Source organism: Pseudorca crassidens, chromosome 8, assembly GCF_039906515.1.
Source record: "Pseudorca crassidens isolate mPseCra1 chromosome 8, mPseCra1.hap1, whole genome shotgun sequence".
Classification (NCBI taxonomy): Eukaryota; Metazoa; Chordata; class Mammalia; order Artiodactyla; family Delphinidae; genus Pseudorca; species Pseudorca crassidens.
The window spans coordinates 19,814,361-19,839,601 of record NC_090303.1 but is presented as its reverse complement, the minus strand read 5'-3'; the positions used below and the strand labels follow the sequence as shown (position 1 = coordinate 19,839,601).

At 42.6% G+C, this 25,241-nt stretch overlaps 1 protein-coding gene across 10 annotated transcripts in view; it reads right to left on the bottom strand.

The window, feature by feature from the left end:
• The window catches only part of SRPK2 (SRSF protein kinase 2), a 227,473-nt gene that overhangs the window by 21,457 nt on the left and 180,775 nt on the right, over positions 1-25,241 (bottom strand). For 9 of the 10 annotated variants that reach the window (XM_067745984.1, XM_067745988.1, XM_067745982.1 and 6 more), the window contains 8 exons: positions 21,783-21,891; positions 20,969-21,056; positions 20,659-20,746; positions 18,170-18,276; positions 10,513-10,678; positions 9,342-9,367; positions 7,597-7,843; positions 6,507-6,989 (listed from right to left, as the gene is read on the bottom strand). In XM_067745984.1, coding sequence (XP_067602085.1) covers positions 6,507-6,989; positions 7,597-7,843; positions 9,342-9,367; positions 10,513-10,678; positions 18,170-18,276; positions 20,659-20,746; positions 20,969-21,056; positions 21,783-21,891 — 1,314 coding nt within the window. The remainder of the gene's footprint in view (positions 1-6,506; positions 6,990-7,596; positions 7,844-9,341; positions 9,368-10,512; positions 10,679-18,169; positions 18,277-20,658; positions 20,747-20,968; positions 21,057-21,782; positions 21,892-25,241) is intronic. The other variant, XM_067745983.1, reaches the window with a different exon arrangement.

Sequence of the window (25,241 nt, the reverse complement as noted above, 5' to 3'; positions counted from 1 at the left end):
GGCCCAGACAGAAAATGCTGAAGTGACTCAGCAGCTCCATCAAACCTCAAACTGACCGGCAAGCTGGGATTTCCGGTAAAGATGAGATGTAACCATGGCTTTTCACTCATTTCAGAAGTAATTCTGAAATGGTACTCACAGACAAAACAGAAAAGCCCGCTCAGTGCAGAATATTAAACACCCTTGAGCTCACTCGAAGGTGGGGACTGCTGGAATGACTGTCCCTCCTTTGGGTAGGCCCGTGCTGTGGGGCTCGGCACCCCAGGTGGGCGGCAAGGCCAGGCTGCATGCGCCGTGAGCAGGGCAGGGAGTAGGCGACGCACCCAGGACCCAGGGCGCCCACAGAGCTCCCCAGGAGGGGCCAGAAAATGCAAGAGAACTCTGGCAACGTTTTAACCCTCAAGACCTGTTCCTCAGACTTACGGACCAACCCAAGCCAGCCAGGCCCACACGTTCCCTCCTTGCTATCTGCCCCACACCACGTCCCTCTTTAAGAGGGCACTGACCAAAGTGAGGCCTCACCAAAGGCCAGGTACGAGCCGAGGAGAAGAAACACAGGAAATGAGAAATGATGAGAAGGACGGCAGCACAAAGACACACACGAAGAGGCAAGGTGTTCACACCGAGCAGGGAGTGGCTGCAAAACCGAGTTCTAGAAGAAACATAAAAATGCCGGCCCAACAGACGGATGGCCAGCACCGGAAATGGCTCAGATGAATCCCTCATGTCATTTAGTAAAGAAGACTCGGTGGGCAAGAAAATGGAATGTGAGGTTTGCAGAACTGGATTCAAATCTGTTTCTACGTCTGTAAGTTACAAGACTGGCAAATGACTTAAACTCTGAGGCTCAGTTCCCAGTAAAGGAGGAAGAGGAAGGGACCACCCCTCCTCCGCCAAAAAATACAAATGAAAAAAAGACCAAACACAGGAGAGCTACGACAGCGCCTGGCTGGCCAGATCCAGAGGCTCCCTCCTGCCTGCCACCAGCCAGACCACCCTCTGAGGCCAGGGCTTCTAAACGGCCAGTGAGGGACCAGCCAAAGCCCCCGCGGCACAGAGAGGATGGGAGGCCAAGCCGTGGCTTCCAGCACTGCAAACCACTGAGATCAAAGGCCTGGCAAGAGAAGAGGATGAAGCGGCAGGTTCTGACTGAGTGAGCTGCCGTCAAGGGTGCTTGAGTGGAAAGAGGGGATCTGAAACCGCCACCCTCCTCCAGTCGTTGTTCTAAAGACATCACACACGAGTCACTTCAGCTAGAGGAAAAACACCTTAAAAACACAACATCACACACCTCCAGTACAGATCCTCCTCGACTTACGATGGGGGTTATGTCCCAAAAAACCCATCTCAAGTTGAAAATATCATAAGTTCAAAATGCATTTAATTACACATCACCTACCACACGTCATAGCTGAGCCTAGTAACTTCAACATCACTCAGGACACTTATGTTAGCCCACAGTTGGGCAAAAAAACAACGAACACAAAGCCTACTTCATAATAAACTGTGTTGAATATCTCATGTAATTTACTGCATCCTGTACTGAAAGATAGAAGGGCTGTCTGGGCACAGAGTGGTGGTACCTGTGCCAGCTGTCCACTCGTGTGATCGCGTGGCTGCCCAGCATCACAAGGTGGGATCGTGCAGTGTATCGCTAGCCCGGGAAAAGATCACAATTCAAGATGTGAAGTACAGCTTCTACAGAGTGCGTTTCGCTTCCACACCATCGTACAATCGAACCATGGTTAATTCAGGGGCCACCTGTATAGTTTCTTTGTATTTAATATCCCTCACTTACGAGCACTAGACCAAGTCTCTGGTGACATGCTGTTATTCTCCTAGCTTGTGTCTGTGCGTGGTTACCAGGCGCACGATGCATTCCAGATGATACTAGGGAATTTACCTCAAAATTTTAACTGTGTTAAGAACGCAAAGGACGTAAAAGAGAATCCGCTTGCACTTCTTTTCCCAGCGTGCTAGTTTCCTGCTCTAGGTAATCTGTAAAAGGTTACCTGAGTACAACACTCAAAAAGGCCCGTTTAAACACAGGGACAGCCACACTTGCTGTGCAGTCGTACGAGTTTTGCTTTGCCCAGAAATCAGATCACCTCCCGTGATTCAGGCACTATCATGCAACTATCACAGCTCTTCCCTGCTCTCTGCTTCTACCAAGGAGGGAATGAAAAGTGGGAAGAGAGAGGCGGGAAGACTTCACTTCAGGAAGGGCTGGAGTCCTGAAGTCATTCTGATAACCTGGTCTCTGGGTGACACTGTACTCACTCCATCTGAGGTGATCCTAGGAACCAGGAAAATGGCAGCCGGTGGGGCCTCAGTGATGAAGCAGCCCCACACTGACACTTTTATGTTTAAAACATCCTTACAAGGAAGGCATGAGTACCCTCTTTATATGCAGGAGATTCAGTACCAGCCCAAAGAAAGAGCAGAACTAGGAGACTTAATGCCCAAACCTGACCTAGTTGTTCACAAATAGGTACTGTGAGTATTTACTGAGTGCCCTCTATGTGCCAGACGTTGCCCTGGCACTGGGAAGTGAATCAACAAGACATACAAGGTTCCGCCACCACATCCCAAATTAGGAAACTCATGCACTTGCTGGGAATACGGGTGATAAATAAAATGGATGAGTCACACATCATGTCAAGCAGCTCTACATGCTAAGAAGAAAAACACAGCCGAGGAAGGAGACGGCTACTGATGAGGGTGTTTGGCCACGGGCGGGTGTGCAGACGGCGTCTCTTCTGAGAAAGTGACCTTTGAGGAGAGGCCTGAACAAAGGGAGGCACAGAGGAGAGAAGCTCTGGGCAGAGAGGACAGCAAGTGGAAAGCGCCTAGAGGCAGAAACAAGCTTGCAACCTTGAGAAAGCTCAGAAAGAAGACAGTGTGGGAGGGGCAGAATGAGCAGGGGACATAGAGGCAGGTGGGGAACGGACAGTACAGGGCTGTAAGCTTTGGACAATGACGCCTCTGCGGGTTATGCTACACGGTGGGGGGGGTGGAATGTGCTTTCAAAAGCTCTCTCGGGGGGCTTCCCTGGTGGCGCAGTGGTTGAGAGTCCGCCTGCCAATGCGGGGGACACGGGTTCGTGCCCCGGTCCGGGAGGATCCCACATGCTGCGGAGCGGCTGGGCCCGTGAGCCATGGCCACTGAGCCTGCGCGTCCGGAGCCTGTGCTCCACAACGGGAGAGGCCGCAACAGTGAGAGGCCCGCGTACCGCTAAAAAAAAAAAAAAAAAAGGCTCTCTCGGGACTGTTCCTTGGGGAACAGACTAGGAGCAACAGTGGAGTGAGAAGAGTGTGGAGTCATGTTCCAGCAGCCTAGCCAAGCACCGCCACTGACATGGTCACTACTAGGCGAGGGGGAAAGGATTCAACATACACCTTGCATGTACCACCCTGCTCCCAGGCCTTTGTGCTTCAGATGTGCTGAGCCCAGATACGTGCTACGGCTCCAGCAATAATAACCCAAGAGGAACCCTCCTCTTCTCAACCTTCAATGGCTACAAAACTACTCCAGGGAGAAGTTCACATCCTTAGCCTGGCATGTAAGTTCTTTCTCAATCTTCTCATTGTGGCCCCAGCTTTTCCTCTACTATTTCCTAACGTATCCATTCTGCTATAACGACAAGGATCTACACAAACTCAGGGAAGGATGTTTCTCTCGCCTCATGTTCTCGTAGTATCTGGTGGCCAACTTCCAGTCTCTAGACCATACCCCTTCCATGTAGGAAACAAAACACCTCCCCTGCGGGAGGCTGTCCACGGTTATCCAAAGACCAGGCTGCAAACCCAAGCCGAGGGCCTCCAAATAAATGACTGGATCAATGAAAAGGTCAGCTTGGTAAGAGACTAGGATCAATGAAAAAAACAGACCTCCTATTTCTCCCTGATGCAATATTCACGCAACAGCCAGGGTGCTGGGGACAGAATGTGTTTTGGACAAAGTAAAATTCCGACTGTGAATGGGCAAAGGTGGGAGAACGGGAAGAACGGAAGAATATAGTCAGGTATCACTGATTTGTTGGTTCATTATTCAATAAATGCTTATCTTAGCACTGAGTCAGATGCTGAGGATACAAAGACGGAAATACACAGCACTCTCAAAGCATTTACATCCTAGTGAAGAGGAAGACAGTGGAAACGAACAACTAACACACAGTGAAGAAAAGTGTGACCAGCAGGAAAAGAGGGGAACAAGAACTGGGATCTGCCAGGGAACACAGTGAGGACCCAACAGAAGAAAAGAGGTGTGCCCAAACACACAGGAGGAAGCACTCCAAGCAGGAGGGAAGGCGTCAGCAAAGGCACAGAAGCATGAGCAAGCATGCCACGTTCACACAGACACTTGTTATTATGTCTCAAAAATAAATGGGGAAGAGACTCCGCTACACTTGAGATTACTAAACCTTTTCACTGTTTACTCCACCAGTAAGAGATGTTTGAACACTCATTTCAATATGTGCATGTTTATGAACTTCACATATTACTGTTCCTATATATTATGTACATTATAAAAAACATTTTAAAAATATCAATAGCAAAAATTACTTGGAGACATGGCCGACTCCAGCCTGGGGCAGGGAAAGTATGAACCTGGGCACATGGTTCTAGAAGAGCAAGGGGGCACCTGAGGAATAACGGGGTTCTGTCAAAAGGACTTAAGAGCCAACCTGAGGCGGCTCACACAGACCAAATGTGGGATAATCCTGGCATTCAAAAAAAAGCTGTAGGGCTTCCCTGGTGGCGCAGTGGTTGAGAGTCCGCCTGCCGATGCAGGGGACGCAGGTTCGTGCCCCGGTCTGGGAAGATCCCACATGCCGCTGAGCGGCTGGGCCCGTGAGCCATGGCCGCTGAGCCTGCGCGTCCGGAGCCTGTGCTCTGCAATGGGAGAGGCCACAACAGTGAGAGGCCTGTGTACCGCAAAAAAAAAAAAAAAAAAAAAAGCTGTAAACGATAACACACAATTCGATGTGTTAATTAAAGAGAAAAAAAAAAATCCATGAGCCCACGATATGAAGGAATGCGTGAGAGACTGCAGGAAGGGTGGTGTCTCTAGCAAGAGCGTGAAAGCCTCCCTCCTTTCCCATCCACCATGCCCTACACACCCCTTCCATCTGGATGTTCCTGACTTACATCCTTGTTTGATAAACTGATTGTCTAGCAAGTACACTGTTTTCCTGAGTTCCGTGCGCTGCTCTAACAAATTAATCCAGCCCCAGGGCAGCGTCACAGGAACCTCTGATTTACAGCCGATTGTTCAGAAGCACAGGTGACAACATGGACTTGGGATGGATGTGGGGGGAGTGCAGGGGGAGACCGACACAGTCTTGTGAGACTGAGCCCTTAACCCTGGGATCTGACACTCTCTCCAAGTAGTGTCAGACCTCACTTCAACTGCAAGACACCGAGCTGTTGCCGGAGAACTGTTTAGGTGGGGAGACACCCCTACACACATGCGCTCGGTAACCAAAAGTGTCAGCAGTAATATGGGAGCAGAATGAGAGTAAAGGAGACACAGAGGTGGCTTTTTCCTCAGACGAGGCTACATTCCTCGTGAAGGCATTTCATTAAGCACCTTCAAACCCTCTGGTCAGGGTAAAGGTAAACAGGAGCAGAATGTGTCTGTCCAGTTAAAAATTATATATATCCTTAGGATGACTAGCTGTGGCCAATGAGTAACAGAGAAGGCTTTGCAGGTCTCTCAGCTACTGGAATCAAAGGGGCTGCAGAACATCTTGAGCTATTTGCAGGGCCGGCTCATCAACTGACTCACCATGTGTTAACATTCTTGCCAGCAGAGGGAGCAGAGGAGGTTTCTGAGCTCTTCCACTGTGGGCCAGAATGGAGACCAACTGTGTGTGACACCCAGGGTTTGCCTACTGAAGTCCCCTAGCATGCCACAGGCGGAGATCTGTCATGTGGCACTCACCCTCAAAATCAGGTTTTGATATATATACATCATCATCACATTTAAACCCACACCGCTTCCTTTAAAATGTCAAAAGAAGAGTCTTATAATCAAGAACAGCTATCAAAATAAAGTAAGACACTTCCTCCTCACTACAAATAAAGAGCAGGCACATTATTCCTTGAATAGAAACGAAACAAAACAAAAAACCAAAAACTAAATATAACACTGTCAGGTGGAAGTACAAACTGTGAATTAAACTACACATGCTAAAAAGCTACAGGGGTGAGATGCTAGGTTTGGAAGGTTTCTGCAAATGTATGATCACTAGCTAAAGACAGGAAGAAGGGAAAAAACTCAGAAATGGGACCTGATATGCAAAGAGAAAGAGAGAGCCTAGTGGCACAGAATACATTTAAAATTACATTAACTTATTCATGAGTACAGAAGTAATAAAATGAAAATGGTTAACGCATACATACACGGCTTTACCATCTCCAGCCAATTCCCTTCACAGCATGTGTCAAGGGTATGACACTTGGACCACTGAAAGCAGACACCTGATGGGAAGGGACACTTACTTTTTGGCAAATCCCCAGTGCTGGAGGCTGAAACCGTCCTGCTTCTGTCATGGGATGGACTGCTTTCCTCATGCTCGGTAAGCGGGGATCCCTCAGAAAGTGCAGAGCCACAAGCCACAGGTTCTAAGGGCCCAGAGAACAACGATGTGGAAAACTCTGGAAACTGGGACTCAGGAATTTTATGTCGTCCATTTGGCAATTCACCATTGAATTGTTCGTAGGAGCTGCTATATGTGTAATCGCTTTCTGCATTTGGCTCATCGAGGTTATATTCCTCGGGATTTGGGCAATCTTCCTCATCATCGTCTTCATCGTCCAGCTGCTGTTCCAGTAAGAATGGGCCATTCTCAATATGGCCATTGGTTTTGGGTGATTCCATCCAAGTAGGGTCTACATTCGCGAGTTCCTGCTCAACATCGTCTTCGTCTTTCTCGGTGTTTTCTTTCTCAGTGTCTTCTTTCTCCTCCTGGTCCTCAGCTTCGCCTTAAAAAGTTGAAGGGTAAGAATGAGAACTTGTCTCTCTCCGTAACAGAGTGCAGTAGGCACTTATCTCCTCCAACAAGAGACAAATTCGAATGTGCTAATTTCATGTGCTACAGAGCAGACACCTCTTGGCTCTCAGGGTAAAATCTTTAGGTACTCTAAATCTTATCTTTCATTTATTAAATAACTGGCCTACTCTTATTAGAAAAAGTTAGCTCTTTGGGAAAATGGGCATAAATGGAGCTGTACTTCCATTTCTACCCTCTCCTCTATAATCTTCAGAAAAAGTCTGAGGGTACACTACCGTTAAGTAAAAGCTTAATTACAAAATGAAGGACAATCGTTAGCATGATAAAGACATGGTGTTTCTCAGACATTTGACATTAAAAAAAAAAACTATTTTGAAATATTAACATACTTCTGGCACACATTTTACAAAGCAAGTACCAAACAACTCCCCACGCTCTCCAACAAGGCCTTGGAGAGAAACCACCCTCCTGTCTGAAGCATCAGCGCAGCACCAAGTCACCCTGCGTGGTGACCGGGCGGGTCCCTACTGTGGGAGCTCCTGGGCTCCTATGCAGCCCTGTCTCCAGATTCCACTGACCATTGTTATTCGCAGTCTCACCCTCGGCTGCCTCCTCTAATCCTGCTGTTTTTAGTTTCACCTCTGGGTGGTATTCATCATCTTGCTCATTGGAAGGTACAGCTGATGTGACGTTTTCTTCTATTATTTTCCTTTCAGCTTCTCGCTCCAATTCTTCTATTTCCTGCAGGCGCTTTTCCAATAACTCAGCCTGCCTTTTCTGCTTCTTTTTCAGTTTTTTCTTTTTGTTTTTAGATATTTTTCCTATCTACAACATGTTAAGAAAATACCACAGGTCAGTTTGCTTCTTTTTAAAGCACCATGCAACAGCGTAAGTGCTGGCAGCATGGCAAATACCAACACAGGCTGTTTTTCTCAGGTCGCATTCAATTAAAATCACATGCCCAGACATGAGATCCACATCACGGTTAGGGTTACAGCAAAACCAGAAAAAAAGAAACCAGTGCTAATATCACGTAACGGGACTACTACCAGGTCTTGGTCTTAGAGGGATATAGCTTAAATGCAGCAAGTCTTTCCCCTTTAAACTCTAAGAAGAACTAAATATGCTGAGATAAGATACTCTTGCCTTTAAACAAGAAGCACCTCTTGCAAGTTTTATTTGCTGCTGCCTGTCTATAAAGTAACAATGTCCCCTTCTCCTTAACTGTCTTACTCAACTGCCTGCCAAATCAGGTGTATTTCATTCATTGTTGGTCAACAGCACTGTCTGCGTTTGGGTCTCACACACTGAGCCGTTATCAACAGCCAAGACTGCAGGAACTGTAAAAAATGAGCACATGAAGTAAAGGGAAAAAAGAAGAAGCCATGGCTTCAGTCTGCCTCCACTCATGGCGAGCTGACTTGGAAAGTACTGGCAACGAGAGCCTCCAGTCTTTCACAGAGTCAATAATCAAAACAAGCTGCTCAAGCCACAGCAGAACTCAGCAGGCCAGGTGGAATAATTCTTACGTCTCCCTCTCCTACTCAGACTTCCATTCCAAACTGAGGGCTGCAGCACTCTGAAGTTCTGCACATTTCCTTCCAAAAGCTTTTGGTTCATAAAGATCTTTTAAAACTTGTAGATGACCCATCAACTCAAGACATACATATATATATATATATATATATATATATATATATATATATATTCTATGCTCGACTGGAACCAAGCCAGGTTTAGCTCCGCTGGGGTAGGATTTAATTCCAAACAGCTTGTTTCATTTGCTCACACTCAGCATTCTGACAGGACCACAAAGATAATACTCTTTCATATTTAACTACTACCTGGAAGTAAAAAAATCACAACAGCAGCTTCAGAGAAACAGGTAACTTAAGAGGCAGATCAGAAATAATATAAAGTGTTTTTGGAACAATCACTCGTAAAACCCTATCTCTACAACCTCACATTTTACCAGACTCAGCCAAGAGCACTCCAGAAAGTGCATGAGGAAAGCAAAGACAGCATTTGGGACAGCTCTAATTATCCCCCAACTCCAAAAATCACTTCACCTTATCAAAACATTGTCTTACGTAATCAAGGATACACTGCATTTATAGACATGACTGTCTTTTATATTAAAGTACATTACAACATCTGCGATTGAGAAAGGAACAAAAAAATGCACAACCAATTCCCCCGAACAATCCTTAATGAAAAATTGTTGCAGAAAGAAACAAAAACTAATGTTACAATTCGAAAAGTTCAATAACGAATAGTCACTTTTGACATGGAGGTGAATATAAGTATATGTGTAGGTACTTACAGGTTTTTGCTGTGGAGCAGTACTCACTAGAACAAAACAAAATAAAATGAACATTTAGAGCGAAATAGATACTTATCTTTATATAGGTAATCTGAACTGTAAAATGAAATAACTACTGTCTTTTAATGGCTATGCAACTTCAACAACTGTTAAATATTAAAACTTCTGAATCAGAGAGACCTAAAGTTTATCCAACTCAAACAAATGACTGGCTCTTAAAAGGCAAAGCCATAGTGGTTCATATGGAGTCATTTCTCTTACTTATCTAAAATTAAATACGCATTCATTTCAAAAACAGACAATCCCAAAGCACTGACTGATAAGAAAATGGAGAAGAGTCATCCAACCAAATTTGTTTAAAGACAATGAAATGAACAATTCACTTACACAACTATGTTTGAAAACTATTTCACAAGTTTATACAACTAAAGTTAAGTCCAATACTGCAGAAAATATTCTAGAAATCACATGAACAGACTTGGCCAGTGTCAGAAGCTTGATAGACTATGGTTCCGTGATCTAAAAAACACCCTGATGTTAGAAAACGAGATTCAGAAGTGGTGCATGTCCCAAGAGCCCCAGGCAGACAGAGGGCTTTTGCCCTGCAGTCCTCGTGCCTGACTGACAACACACTAGGGCAGACAGCACGTGAAGAGAGGGTGAAAGCACCGTCCACACTTCACTGCCACCACGACACTGCGAAAACCAGAAATTAAACTACATACACCAATACTCAAGTCAGCTGGTCTTCTCCCACCCTGAAGTCTTTTGAAACTAATTCTAAATCCACCAGCTAGACTCAGATTGATGTAGCTGTGCTCACTGGAGTCAAGGAAGCACTCTGACGACTGAACGTCGGCTACATGAGACCTCTTGCTATAAGAGACAGTCCTCTGCAGAGAAGTGGGCAACACAGGACAGTGTTCCAAGGAGATGAAGCAGCAGGTAAGAATTCAATGACCTTTTAAGGGAGGACAAAGTAATTCAAACATTAAAGTATAACTTAACTGGGGCATCTTCCTGCTTAAGAAAAAGGTCTAGCTGCTTCTAGTCATCAGGCTCTTACAAAAGCCCCTAATACATACACATCTGACTCAACTGCCCCCAGTGTACAACCTGGCAGGCTCTCAATGCCCCGCACAGACTGAAACAAAGCTGGCTCAGCCCTCACCTGCAGACCCCGAAGGAGGAGGAGCGCCCGCTTTCTGCCACTCGGTGGCCTCGGCTGCCATCCTTCTCACATATGCATCGTCCACGCACATCAAGATGTTTTCCGGCTTTATGTCAGTATGAATGATCTTGCACTTACTGTGTAGATAATCTAACCCCTGAAGGACCTGATCACGTGAAATCAAGAGAGGAGATGACTTATTAATACATTTATTATTTAACATTTGTTTGTAAAATAGTTAAAATCATTACAAGGTACAAAATACAATGGATACAAAGGGTTTTAGTAAAAATCTTCCTCCCACCCCGGCCCCCAGAGGATCCCAGCTCTTTCCCAGAAGCAAGCAATGTGTGTCATCCTGGAGATAATTTATGCTCATGGAAGCAAACACATCTATACATATACTCTTTTAAATAACAACTTCAGTGAGGTATAATTTACATGTCACACAATTCACCCTTTTAAAGGTACCATTCAATGGTTTCTAGATGTACAGCCCTCACCACTATCTAATTTAGAACATTTTCATCACACAAAGACGAAAACACTGTACACCCATTAGCTGTCACTCCCCCTCTCCTCCCAACTCCTCCAGCCCTAGGCAACCGCTAATCTACTTTGCTGGGTCTGGACATTTTATATAAGTGGAATGATACAGAGTGGTCTTTTGTAACTGGCACAGTACTTTCAAGGTTCATCCAAGGGTAGCATGTATCAATACCGCATTTCTTTAAATGCCAAATAATATTCCATTGAAAATACCACATTTCGTTCACTTGATGAATATCTGAGTTGTTTCCATTTTATGGCTATTATAAATAATACTGCTATGAACATTCATGTACAAGTTTTTGTGTGGACATATGTTTTTTATTTTTCTTGGGTATATGCCTAGGAGTGCAGTCGTTGGGTCACACGGTAGCTCTGTATTTAGCCTTTCAGTGAGCTGCCAAACTGTTTTATACTATGGCTGCACCATGTTGCACTCCAATCAGCAACGTGCGAGGATTCCAATTTTTTCATCATGGCCAATACTTGTCTTTTTATTTTAGTCACCCTACTGGGTGTGAAGTGTGTATCTCATTGATCTGCATTCCCATAATGGCTAATGATGTGTGTACATTTTTAATACTGCAGGAAAGGAGGATTAAATAGCCCTGGTATCCAGGCAACACTACAGCACTGAACTAAAAGAAAATGCTACGCCAAGATACTCATGTACTTGTTATATATATCATTTACATATCATATATATCACAAAAATTACAGAGTATGGTGACCTAAATGCAGGGCCAAGTTTTTCTGGAATTATTTCCATTAGAGGGGAATTGTTGCAATTCTTTCCATAAGGAAAAAAATATTTAAAAAATACAGTTCATGTTCCCATACATCAGAAACTCTACAAGCTCAATAAACATTAACATTTGATAAACATCCTCATTCAAACATTTTAAGTCATTTAGGGGCCTTGACGACACTAGACAAGGAAGTGAGAAAAAGACAAGCAGAAGATATATAATATCAATCAGCTCTGACAAGTTCTCAGCCAAAAACCCAATGCTCCTGTCTACCTTGAGTTTCTGGCTGAACAATCTTAACAGACAACAAAACATTAGTAAGTCAAGGGAAAGAGGTTTCAGAAGAAAATGAAAGGGAGACCTATCTCTTAAACAAGATGAAAATCCCCACACATATCTAAAAAAACTTTTCCTTGGAAATACTTTTACATGACTTCACTGACTGAACAACAGTTGAGCTCCTGTAACAGACCATACACCCTTCTAGATGTCTGACACATAGCAATAGAAGTTCCCTGTCTCCACTGGGCCTTGACTTTTTACCTTAGAATTAATATTGAATGTTTTAGATAATACTTCCATTAGAATATATTTAAATTATGTTTAAAATGTCAAAGAACCAATAGGAAGAAAGAGATCATTATATATTTCCATAGAGAATAAGGTTATAATCATGAATGGAACACAATCCAACGAGCCTGTATGTTATTCACTGGCATTCACGTATCTTCTCTCAACAAACTGAAATATCAAGTGGAGTTTTTATATCTGAATAACAAGAGAAATTATGAGAAGTACAAGAAATTAATGGACAGGTACACTGATGACTTCCAGCCTGCGGGAGTAAAAGGAATTAAGAGTTTTTAGAAACTTTAAACTGTTTTAAATTATTCCAACTGAAACTTCATTTCAATCATCATATATTAACTCAAAGTTAAAATGTCAGCATCTTTCCAAAAATATCTTTTCACCACCACCCACGCACAAGTTGCTCCTAACTTTCCACCTTAGTTCTTTCATAGTTCTTAGGTTGTTTTACTGTGTGAGAAGCTACTCAGATAAGAGTTAACCTGATCCAGTATCCAAAGGTGTTAAATGAATTCCAAGGACAATGAGGCACTTGAGAGGAGCAAAGTGTCTTCAGTAAGAATTTAAGGTTCCAGATTTTTAATACTGGCTGTTGCACTCAACTGGGTTAACCTTCCTCAAGAAGCACAGCTTGTGTCTGACAATGAACATAAGGAACAGACTATCACCGGGATAAATTAAGTCAATTAAGATAACACAAATCTTAAAGGAAACACTTAAGAGACAGCATGGCGCACTGTTAAATCACGACCTTGGGACTCAGACCACCCCTGTATTACTGCTCAATCACTCATTCCCTAGGCAAGGTACTTAAGCTGCCTGAGCTTCCATTTTCATATCTATAAAAGGGGGAACATATCCATTAGACAGAAATATGGTAAGAATTAGAAATAATGTATGGAAAACTCACAAATACACGGTCTAGCTCACAGGAAATTCAAACTAAATGGTAGAAATGAACTAAGTCAGAAGACTTGTATTGATACTGACTTAATAACCATAACTTATTAAATTTCTAAGTCACTTATTAAATTTCTCTGGGTCTCATTTCCCCCATCTATAATATGAATGGGCTCTACCTGATAAAACTCTGATCCTTTTAATTCTAGACTAATATATTTTTTAAAAAATCTTTAGCTATAAGAAGAATGGTTTATTTTCAAAAACAGTATTTTTGTTCACAGCCAGTGAAGTTAAAGCAATTAAGCACCCCAGAATCCAGAATCCAACAATAATGATGGGCAATCTTACAACCATTTACACTGAATAATTATGATCGTGAAAAAAAAACAATCAATGAATCAAGCAAGCTTCATGCCCCAGGATAGACCTCTGTTGCCTCACTTGTCTTATCACAGTATGTCTCTCTTGCCTACAAACCATACTTAGCCTCACCAGCAGGAGGCAGCACAGGCTGCAGAGACCCTGGGCTGCCATCCGCTTGACCAGGAGTCGGCGATCAGCATAGCCACAGAGGGGTCCCTGACGGGGCTGCATCCCACTTAGGGGACGGAGATCACACCCCGGGGCGGGGCCAGTTTTCTGCATGTGAGTCAGCAGCAGTGCAGACCTGGAGGCAGAGTCCGGGCTGGGAGCCAGGAGACCGTGCTCTGGTTCAGGAACTGACTAGCTATGGCTCCCCTTCCCTGACCTCAAATTCAGCCAGAAAACAAGGGCTTGGTCAGCACAGTCTCTAACGTTTCTTCTAGGCACCTATGAACCATGTCAGAGACTGTCTGTTACGGTGTTAACAACATAAACTGGCTCTTCTCCACCTCGGCGTGCTAGAAATAGGTCCTGTCGCAGACATAAAAGGAGGCAGTTGGGAATAATTAATGTGGAGGTTTCACTTGAAGGTGTCTCCCTGGCCTGCTGGCCACCCAGAGTGAGCTTCCTCCCAAATTCTAAAATGCACAGAGGAACACAAGGACAGCAACTGTCCACAGTGTCTCCTGACTCTGGTCACAACATGGGCACCTTAACAAAGGACACAGGGCGAGCAGACGGGGCAAGGCCTTGTGACGCAGCGCCGGGGGGTGGGGGTGGGGAACCAGACAGGCAGCACTGCTCCGAGACACTGATGCTTGCAGGGGTGGAGCGAGACAGCAGAGGGCTCTCCTCAAGCCAGAAGCTTTGCTACTGGAAAGTGAAGGCACCCACCGGATCTCTCTTCCTCGCTAGGACAAACAGGAGGTAAATGCTACAAGCTGCTCAGACGAGCACACGCCAGACTGAATGGAGAAGGGTGGCGAATACCTGCCTCACTCACAGAGGACTAGAGCCAGGGGACACTGTCCTCATCCGCTCTGTCCCGAAATCGCCCTCTGCTCCTTCTTCTTTCTAACTCCGACTAGTGAGAACTAATGAGAAAATTCAGCAGCTGTACTTCACTCGTGAACACCGTCAGGATGAAAGATAAAACACTGCGCCCAGCGCTGAGGAAGCACAGAGGAATGAGCTGGGAAAGGGGCTCAACTCCCTTGAAGGAGCGACTTCCCCGAATTTCTGAGCTGCATACCCAACATTTTGAGGAGGAGAATTCCAAGTTAGTACAGAATCATATGTACTACCACACACTGATCAAATCCAAGAACATAAAAATGTTTACCAACTTAAAATTAATTTTCTATTCTAAAATTGAACAATACTGGCTTGATCATAATGCATTCATTGACAAAAGGACCAGTGAGATCATTTAAATGGTAAATAAATACTAAACGTAGACAAACGTAGAAGTAAACCATTTCCACAAACAGAGACATGAATGCATCCTCTTCACAAGACATGCTGTCATTTAAAATGCTCCCCAGTCTTCCTATGCAGACATTGCACACTACCCGGCAGTCAAGAGCATGGATCCCGGACTGCACCACCTGTATTCCAGTCTTGATTCCCCACAGTAACTGGGGGCCTGTGGAAAACTTTTAACACCTTCCTCAGAGTGAAGGTAAGAACGCCTCTGGCCTCACAAAGCTGTGGTGAGGAATAGACAGCATAATACAAAGGAAGCACATAAAACTGTGAATGCCTGAAAGAGCACAATAAATGTTAGTGACAAGCATGATAACAGAAAGAGTTAATGATAACTCAAAAATCCAGAGCTACACGCTGTACCTACGTATCGTAGCAAAGTCACCAAATTCAGAGCCTTGCCCTTACCAAGCTTCATTTAACGGCAAGCAGCCACTTCTTCACAAGGTTTCTGGACAAGGCAATGAATTAAACCATAAGGTTTTAAAAAGTAAAATATCGGCTACCCTTTCGAGTACAGAAGAAAATAAAAGCCACGTTTAAAGAACAGCAACAGGGACTTCCCTGGTGGCGCAGTGGTTAAGAATCCGCCTGCCAATGCAGGGGACACGGGTTCGAGCCCTGGTCTGGGAAGATCCCACATGTCACAGATCAACTAAGCCCGTGCACCACAACTACTGAGCCTGCGCTCTAGAGCCCATGAGCCACAACTACTGAGCCCTCGTGCCACAACTACTGAAGTCTGCATGCCTAGAGCCCGTGCTCCACAACAAGAGAAGCCACTGCAATGAGAAGCCCATGCACTGCAACGAAGAGTAGCCCCCGCTCGCCCAACTAGAGAAAGCCTGTGCGCAGCAACGAAGACCCAACGCAGCCAAAAATAAATAAGTTAATTAATTAAAAAAATATAAAGAACAGCAACAGCATTTTAAAACCCCATCACCTGTGGCACACCTTGAATGCACCACAAATAACAAACACTGACAACACAGCACCCTTTTTCTTCTTTCGGCTTTAGAAATAAAAGCTAAACATAAAATAGACTTCAATAAAGCTGCTTTTAAAAGAAAAAGAAATGAAAGCTGGGGGGCAAATACACCCCACGCCTGAGGCCACAGAAGCAGCCTGGAGGAGGCAAGGGGTGTCTTCACCACGATCACCAGAAACCAGAGGATGGCCCTTCCTGACCCTGCACAAGGTCACCAGGGCGAAACAAGGAGAGTTAAGAACTGATCAAAAGATTGATAACAGTGTATAGGAAACCCTGGAAAAGCAAGTGATTCAACTGTGCTGCGACTTTTCAAAAATAAGTGGGAACCTTTATCTACAAACCCTTCAGATCACAGAAAGGTCAGCCACTTTGTACAGTAAGAATAAGAGGAACATACATTTCTTCTTTCATTTAGGGAAAGCTAACCTCTCAGAAACGTTTCTTGACTTCCTCCGACCTGAAGGAAGCTACAAAGAGATGTGAAACCTACAATACGTGATCTGGGACTCCCGGTGCTCAGAGTATGCAGCTGAGGAGACAGGATGGCTACTCTGTGCTGGTCACCATGCTGAAAGCTTTATCAGCAGTCCCTCCAAACTCATCTGCACAATAAAGCCACAAATTATGCATTATCATCCTGATGTGACAAATGCGGACACAGGGTTACAGAAGTTAAGTAATTTGATCAGGGTCACAAAGTAGTAAGTGCCAAAGTTAGAATGTGAAATTAAGTCTATTGCCAAGATTTAAGTGTACTCATTACACTTTCCTCTATTCCAGTGGTTCAACTATGAGTTCACATGCCACAACTAGAGAAGCCTGCTCGCCGCATCAAAAGATCCTGCGTGCCGCAGATAAGACCCAATGCAGCCAAATAAATACATAAATATTAAAAAAAAAAAAAAGAATTATGGATCAAGGTCTGTATTTCAGGTCTAGAACCCCCAGGCAGGTCTACCTCAAGCTCTGGGCCTGGGGACAAGGAATGGGCTCCAAACCAATTAGTCCTCTTCTCAAGCAAACCAAGCAACCTCCCTGATATTACTTACTCTGCAGAAATATGCATGGTAATTATCCATTATATCAGAATAGGTAATCCAGAATAAAGCGTATCTGCAATTTTCCTAATTTAGGCTCTAAGGGCAATGAGTCAAAGACTGGTATGTTCCATGCAGAAAACTGAATCTGGTAAACATTTCTAGTTAGAAGGAAATCTTCCATATGTGTGTACTTCCATTCTATAAATATCTGCTGCAGCATCAACACTGAACCACACACTAACGGAAGGTTTTCTATTGTCAAGGCAATTGAACGAAGTACAAATACAATACTCCATATATAACTTAAACATTACTTAAATTACCTTCCATTTATCCTTCATCCAAATACTTAGAAATAGCAAATAAACACAACAATACATTATATGTTTTTTTCTGTATTATTTTCTAAGGAACTAAGTGGGACATTTCGTAGTAATGATACTGGATAAAACAATTTCTCATTTTACTGTATCACTTACCTGAAAAAAGATCCATATGCCAAAAGAAATATATGCTTGACATTTACATATTACTCCCTTTACAAGACAGAATGGCTTATCATTAACTAAATACAAAATTGATTTAATAAGTTCAAAATGTTATGCACTGTAATATATGTATTTATTTCTAAAACTGGAGAGAGAGATATATATGTGCGCATGCTTCTTTTGTTTTGTTTTGTTTTTGGTTTTTTTGCGGTACGCGGGCCTCTCACTGTTGTGGCCTCTCTCGTTGCAGAGCACAGGCTCTGGACGCGCAGGCTCAGCGGCCATGGCTCACAGACCCAGCCGCTCCGCGGCATGTGGGATCTTCCCGGACCGGGGCACGAACCCGTGTCCCCTGCATCGGCAGGCGGACTCTCAACCACTGCGCCACCAGGGAAGCCCGTGCATGCTTTTTTTCGTTTGTCTTTTTTTAAGACAGGAATTCGTGTTGAAAGGCTAGCCAGTTAGGTATTGGGAGCTGGGGGCTGCCGTCATAAGCCTCACCTGTCGAATAATGCTCTTCACACAACGTACTGGGAGGCCTTGGTAGTTGGATTTTATGATCCACTTGAGGAGATGGTGGCCAAGCACTTCAAAGACCATGCAGACATCTGGGACAGGGTTAAGGATCATTTCTGGATACATTTCCTGCAGTGACGGAATTACTAAAAGCAGCATCATTGTGGCCCTTGGCAAAACAATTACTTCTTTATAAAATACAACTTCAATACTATCAATAATACCAGAAGTGGTCATTTGCTGTTCCTCACCTAAATAGAAAGATCTAACATATACTAAGTACCTACCATGTGCCATACATGATTTAATGTGTACTCATAACAACATAAGGAATGAGGAGAGTAAACCTCGGGGAGTTTAAAGAACCCTCCTGCCTGACACCACCCAAAGTTGGCAGAGTCATGACTCAACCCCACACTTACCCACGCTCTCAAGCACACTTCTTCTGACAATCAGCCTTAACGAAAATGAGCAGGACTGAAACCTCACAGAAACTGATGAGGAAAAGAATAGAGAACTCTCCCGCCTTAAGTGTCCTGCCTGCCTACCTAAATTTCTATCCTATACATCACATAAAACACTTTATAAAACAGAAATTTACCAAACACAGTGAAGACATTTAATCTTTTCCTTCAACAGTATCTTTCACTGGGTCAGTAGATCAATTTTTAAGTTTTTAAGGATGTATGATCACGAGACATGGCATGGCCATTAAGACCAACCTATAATAATGAAATCTCAGGAATCTGGGTTTTGTTTTGTTTTGTTTTTTAATAGAAATTCTAGTCAACCACTGACCCTCCAGAACTGTGAGCCACCAAATCCCCTCATATAAATATATTCATGTCATTCATACAGAAAGATTTTAAATGGCTCTGAAACCCTCTGAGAATATTTTGTTCAGCCCTGGAGACCTACATACAGGCCTATAAGAAGGTCAGATGAGTTAATATTTTTTACAATATCTGGATCTACCACATCATCATAATAACTATTGCTTTAAATATCTTTAATAAAAATAAGAAAAATATTTCTATGACACTGGACAGCGTATGTGCTACAGACTTAGGCATAGATGATCTAAAGCTAGAAGTTCCTTACTATTTCCCAAGCTCATTAAAAAAATGGCAACTAAGGTCTAAAGTTAGTAGCAGGCATAGAGCCGAAGCCCATGGCTTCTAAATTATGACCTGAGTGTTCTCAAAGCATTGACAAATCTGGACTACTTAACAGTAGAAATAGCCACTGGAACGTATTCAATATATATCAAAAAAAATCCCTCCATTTACCTACAAATCAGGTGTTTTCTCCAAAGAAACCCTCTATCAGCTGTCTTAAGAACTGCCTCCCAGATCTGATGCAAGAGGAAGGGCTACCCTGCCTGCACATAAACAAACAGGCTCACTTGGAGACCAGGCGCAGAGAAGGACCAGCTCTATCTTTCTATCGATCAAGAGGGGAAAATGTACTTTGCAGCTAGCAGAAAGGATCTTGAGGCAAAGGGTGAGGTAACATCAGCAGTCACCAGAACTTGCTAGTATCCTCAAATCTGATCTCTAGAAGAAATATAAAAACCTCCACAAATACATAGGGTGTGAAGAAAGTGCTTCCCTATGGGATTAAGTCTTAATAGATGCAGAAACAGGCTGTCATTCTGGGGTGTAAGCTGGGAGAAGGCTTTGTCCTCAGGTTCTGGAGCTTGAACAGGTCAAATATCAAAATGCTGGATCTGTTCCAAACATGATAAAGGAAAGAATAAAAGATCAGGAAGGAGGAGAAGAGCCTGGCTCTTGACGCACACCCGGCACTCACCAGTCACAAGATAATGAATACACAGTTCGGTATTCCTGAACCTTGGGGAATGAAGGTATTGCTTAGATCAGGCCCATACAGGGCTATCTCAGAGGATCCAATACTAAAATATGGAAACAGCATTCTGGAAACTAAAGGCATTATCTCTTCTCTCCGCTTCTGCCAAAAGCTCTGAGCTACACGTTATTCTGCTGTCACTGCGACCCCTGGGGCTGTCCTTTACCAATGCCCTGGGCAGGAGGAGGGTAAAGATAAGAGCTCCTTCCACACTACCGCCATTCACTTCCTCCTGAGCCCTCCCTCCCCCAAAACTACTAAGCATGCAAACAATATAACAGCAGCCCAATTAAAACTGACATCCTCAAAAGAGAAAGGGAGGTCGTGAGATGCCCTTGCTCCACTTGTGGGACACACTTCTTTTCCAGAATCAGAACTAAGGCCTCCCTATTCAAAAAGCAAAAGGAACAATTCACCTTATAACTAAGAAACTTTCATCTTTCAAGAATCACATAACACGAAGACGCTAGAGCCTGCATGTGGAGAGTGAATCAGCAAACACAAGTGTGTATAGGGCTTAAAATATTTCCACTTTTTAAAAGTAAAAAGAAAAACTAGAGTATAATTCAGCCATTAGGAAGCAACAGAACCATCAGAAAGGATACGTATTCCATTCATGCCTGAAATTTTGAAGTCATCGATTAGCTGTACCACCATGTCTTTATTTGGGTCAGTGGGATCACTTTCTCGAACCTATGGAGAGAAAAATGAATTCAAGAACAGAAGTGTTTAAGACTGAAAGTCATTTCCATTGTACCAACCAAAACTGTTTAACAAATGTTGTAAAAAATAAAAGATTCAGTATTTGAACTTACAAATAATAAATTCAATTAATTTAGTAAAACCCAGAAAAATCCCTCCGTGAAATTTCATCATTAACCTTTCTGATATCATTCACATTTTTGTAGTACTTACACATTTGAGCAATTTTATTTCATCCAAGGCTGTCTCTGTATAATGCTGGGCACTTTTTACAACTTTCATTGCAACAAATCTTTTTCCCCTTAAAAAAAAAATGCATTTAAAAAAATTTTAACAGAAGTGATCATTTATAATAACTCTAATAAACTAGACTAATAAACTAGACATCATAATGAACTCTAATAAACTCCAATAAATAGCGACTTTCAATAAGCTTTCCTTTAAAATAGTACTTTTCAAATTGTGGGGTTACAGTAAAGCAGTGGGTTCATGTATCAATCTCTTCTTTGCTTTGTGTTTTTGTTTTGTCCTCATAAAAATCAAGTCGACTAGATAGATGTCAGAGTTCATCACATATGGTTAAGATCAAGTATTATAACACTTTTGTTTCAATTCACACACACACTACACATGTGTACGTGTACTCTAAGGATGCAGTTTCATATTATGGGTCATGGCTTTCAAAAAGAGTTGAAACCCACTGACTGGAAAGGCCTAAACATTATTATTTTATATTTGAATGTTTTTCTGGTATGGATGAATTACTAGAAAAACAATATGACCCGAGTGTAGCGCAATTACAATGAATAAGCCTCAGATAGAAAGGCAGAAGAAAATTAATATTTAAAGATGACAGGCAAATGAACTTCAAAGTGAGAGGGGCAAGTCTGGGGTGGGGCAGGCCTGTGCTGTGCGCTTTACATGCCACAAAAGAAGCAGGTGTGCTCCTCAGCCTTAGCTTGTTGTAAAATAAAGATGTTTTGAACCAGACCAGGACTCAAAAGCACGAATGACAAGGAACACTTACTGCATATCCCAGCACAGCCAGACAGTAGAGAAGTGTCCCCATCCTAGCTTCCTAATAACATGATACCGGCCATTGAAGAGGTCTCCAATTTTCACTGGATGATAGCCACCTTTTATTATTTAAAAGAAAGAAAGAAAAAAATTAAATTTCAGAAAACTAGCAATGGAAACTCGTTCTTCCTTGTCAGTTCCTGATACCATTAAATAAAACTCTAAATAATAAAATCAGATTTAAAAACATGTTTAATAATACAACATTTTTTCAAGACTACCTTTCATCAAGAGAAAAATGCCCCTTATGTCTTTCTTTTAGGCTTTTTTTTTTTTAATTTAACTTAGAAAAGCAATGAAACACCCAGCACGCTGTAACAATAACTGGAGGTTTTATCTGTAAGTCTAGCTGTACATAATATGTACATTCTAGCCCTTGACATTTCTAAACAATCTTTTTTCTTCTAAGCAACAAGTTAAATGCAAATCTTTCGGGGTCAGTATAACACAACTCACCGAAACAAAGGATGTGGACTCTGCAGAGTTGCGCATACACCAAGAGTTTATGCATAGCCAACAAGGAATTATATAATATATGACACTTTACCCACCAAAAGAACTTACTGCTCTCACCACTCTTCCTCAGCCTAAAGCTCCTGCCAGGAAACAGGTTGGAGAGCAAGAGAGAGCACCCAGTGTTAAGGTTGACTTTTGGGGAGGTAAGGACGCTTCACAGGCATCTAAAAGACCTTCACTTGACATCATCAACAAAATAAGCAGGGTACAAAGTAGCATGCGTAATATGATACCATTTTTTGTGAAACACACAAGAAAAAGTCTGGGAAGATAAGATGTTAGCAGCAAACATCTCTGGATATAAAATTACTCTTTTATTCTTTTTATTTCTATTTTACTTTATTCGTTCTATATCTCTTCCAATTATTTCCTTAAAAAAATACTTTTCTACATTTCATTCTTTAACATCTACTGCTCTATTTATTGCAAAAATGTTCTCACTTTTTACATCTGCAGAATTCTTACAAATCACTCAAGAAAGACATGGATGTTTCGTGCCTAGTGTTGAGAGGCTCAAAGCAGGAAGCATCTAAATCACATCCTCCACTATATCTAACAGAGGGCCAGGAGTAGCAGTTCAAGAAGTATTATGAATGCTGATGAATATTTAAACTGTGTTGAATTAGTAAAGCAGGAATTTGACCAGATACTAACTTTCTATGATTCTTACTCTCATACCACACTTGCTTTTCCTGGATTTTAATATCAAGGTCTATAACAACAATTTGGGCAAAAGACATAACTGAAATAGTAAATTAGGAATAAAATATAGCAAATTATTAAATGAATGAATGGGTGTTAACTAAACTTATTGTGGTAATCATTTCTCAATATATAGATGTCAAGTCGTTAGGCTGTACTGCTTAAACTCACACAGTGCTTAAGTCAATTCCATCTCAATAAAACTGGAAGAGAAAATGGCTTATTACTTACATACAAGGCTAAACCAAAAATAAAGTGGGCTCTGAGTTCACAACAGTGTTTAAATCATTCAAATTAACAATGAAAAGGACGAAAAGAAATCTACCATTATTCAAGTAAAATTCGGGATACTGTGCTAAGCACTTTCTTTTCAAAACCAGGATCCATGAAACAAAAGTAAACTGAAACATGCTGCAGACTTCCCACACGGGGAGGGAGCAGGGGCGGGGAAGGAAGAAGGGAGAAGTTCTGCCTGGGAAATGCTTAGCTGAACAAAGCAAGCAGATTTCTTGACCAAAGTGGTTCTCAGAGCCCAGTGTCTTAACACACAGTGGGAACCTCCAAGAAAACAGGATGCTACAAATTCCAGACAGGTCTGCTCACAAAACCATTTCTTCAAGGAATTAGCCACATTTCACAGCACAAAGTATTTAGGAAACACTCAGGTCTACTGTTTCTTACAACATGTGTTATTATTTCTACACTGCTGAAGTGGGCAAAAGTCTCAGAGATAGTAAGTAGTCAGTTCAGGGCTGCAAACTGGGTCTGACTCCAAAGACCACCACACTCTGTGCACCAGTAAGAAATGCACTCCATTTTTAATACCCAGAAGACCATTTCCTGGTCTTACTAAACAGGAACACTTGATAGTTTAATTGAAAGCTACTTACCACTTAATTGCATATTATTGCTAACATGAAGGTTTCTAAATTTAAAACTAATTTAATTATGCATAAAGAGAAGAAACCTCTACCGCTATTTTATGTTTCAGATTTGAATTCTTGAACAGCCAGAGTGTGTACATGTGACCTAAGATAGACAAGCACTACTTCCAGTGTAATCACAGCATAAGAACAGCCCTTCCTTTTCTCAACGGGACTGAAGTTGAACAAAAGAAATTACTTAGTCCAGTTATTTCAAGAGCCCTCACACTGAGAATACTGTGCCAGAAAATAGGCCAACTAACAAGAGGTGCATAAAAGTAAAACTTAAACACAAATATAAAAACAACTGAAAGCACTAAACATATCCTAAGTTGGTTTTTTTGTTTTTTTTTTTTTTTTTTGGCCTTGCCGCGCAGCATACAGGATCTTATTTCCCAGACCAGGGATTGAACCCACGCCCCCTGCATTGGACGTGTGGAGTCTTAACCACTGGACTGCCAGGGAAGTCCCAAACACATCCTAATTTTTATTTTGAAAATCTGACGTACACAATTTCAAATCTGCAGTCCACATATTGTCACATCCTAACCCCCAGATTTCTACAGGAAACGACAGTCTTTCCGAACATTTTTCAATCTCTTCTCAAAGAACAGTAACTAACACTCAAGCTACCAGAGGGCGGAGCACATCTCCCCAAGGCAGACCACACCAACCGCTTCAACATCCAGGGAATTAAGAGAAAACGGATACTCTTCTCCAATTCCCTCAACTTAGCAAACAACACATGCCACGATGGCTATTAGCAGAGGATACCCTGTGGCCCACAACACTGTCCACACAAAAGGAATCCTAAGACCAGCCAAAGACTAGACAAGGCCCCCTCCTTCCGCTTCTTCACCATCAGTCAGTACAGAAGCACAGGACAACAGCAGTGCCACAGAAGGACCCTGCTGATGGCATCAAGCAGAGAACCAGTTAGGGTCCAGCAGTTGAGGACTACCTTGACTTAGGGCTTTGGTTGATACAATTGTACCTCACTACTTATACTATTTAATATAAAAATCATGCATTTATCACTTAAAAGTTTTCTTCTTTTTCTTTTTTTAATTTGGCTGTGCCACAACTCTTACAAGATCTTAGCTCCCCGACTAGGGATTGAACCCACGCCCTCGGCAGTGAAAGTGCAGAATCCCAACCACTGTACTGCTAGGGAAGTCCCCAAAGTTTTCCTTTTATTCTTAAAAAGTAAATGTTAGATTGGATTACAAACACATGAGAGCAAGAATGGATTGTTAAGCAGTTTTTAA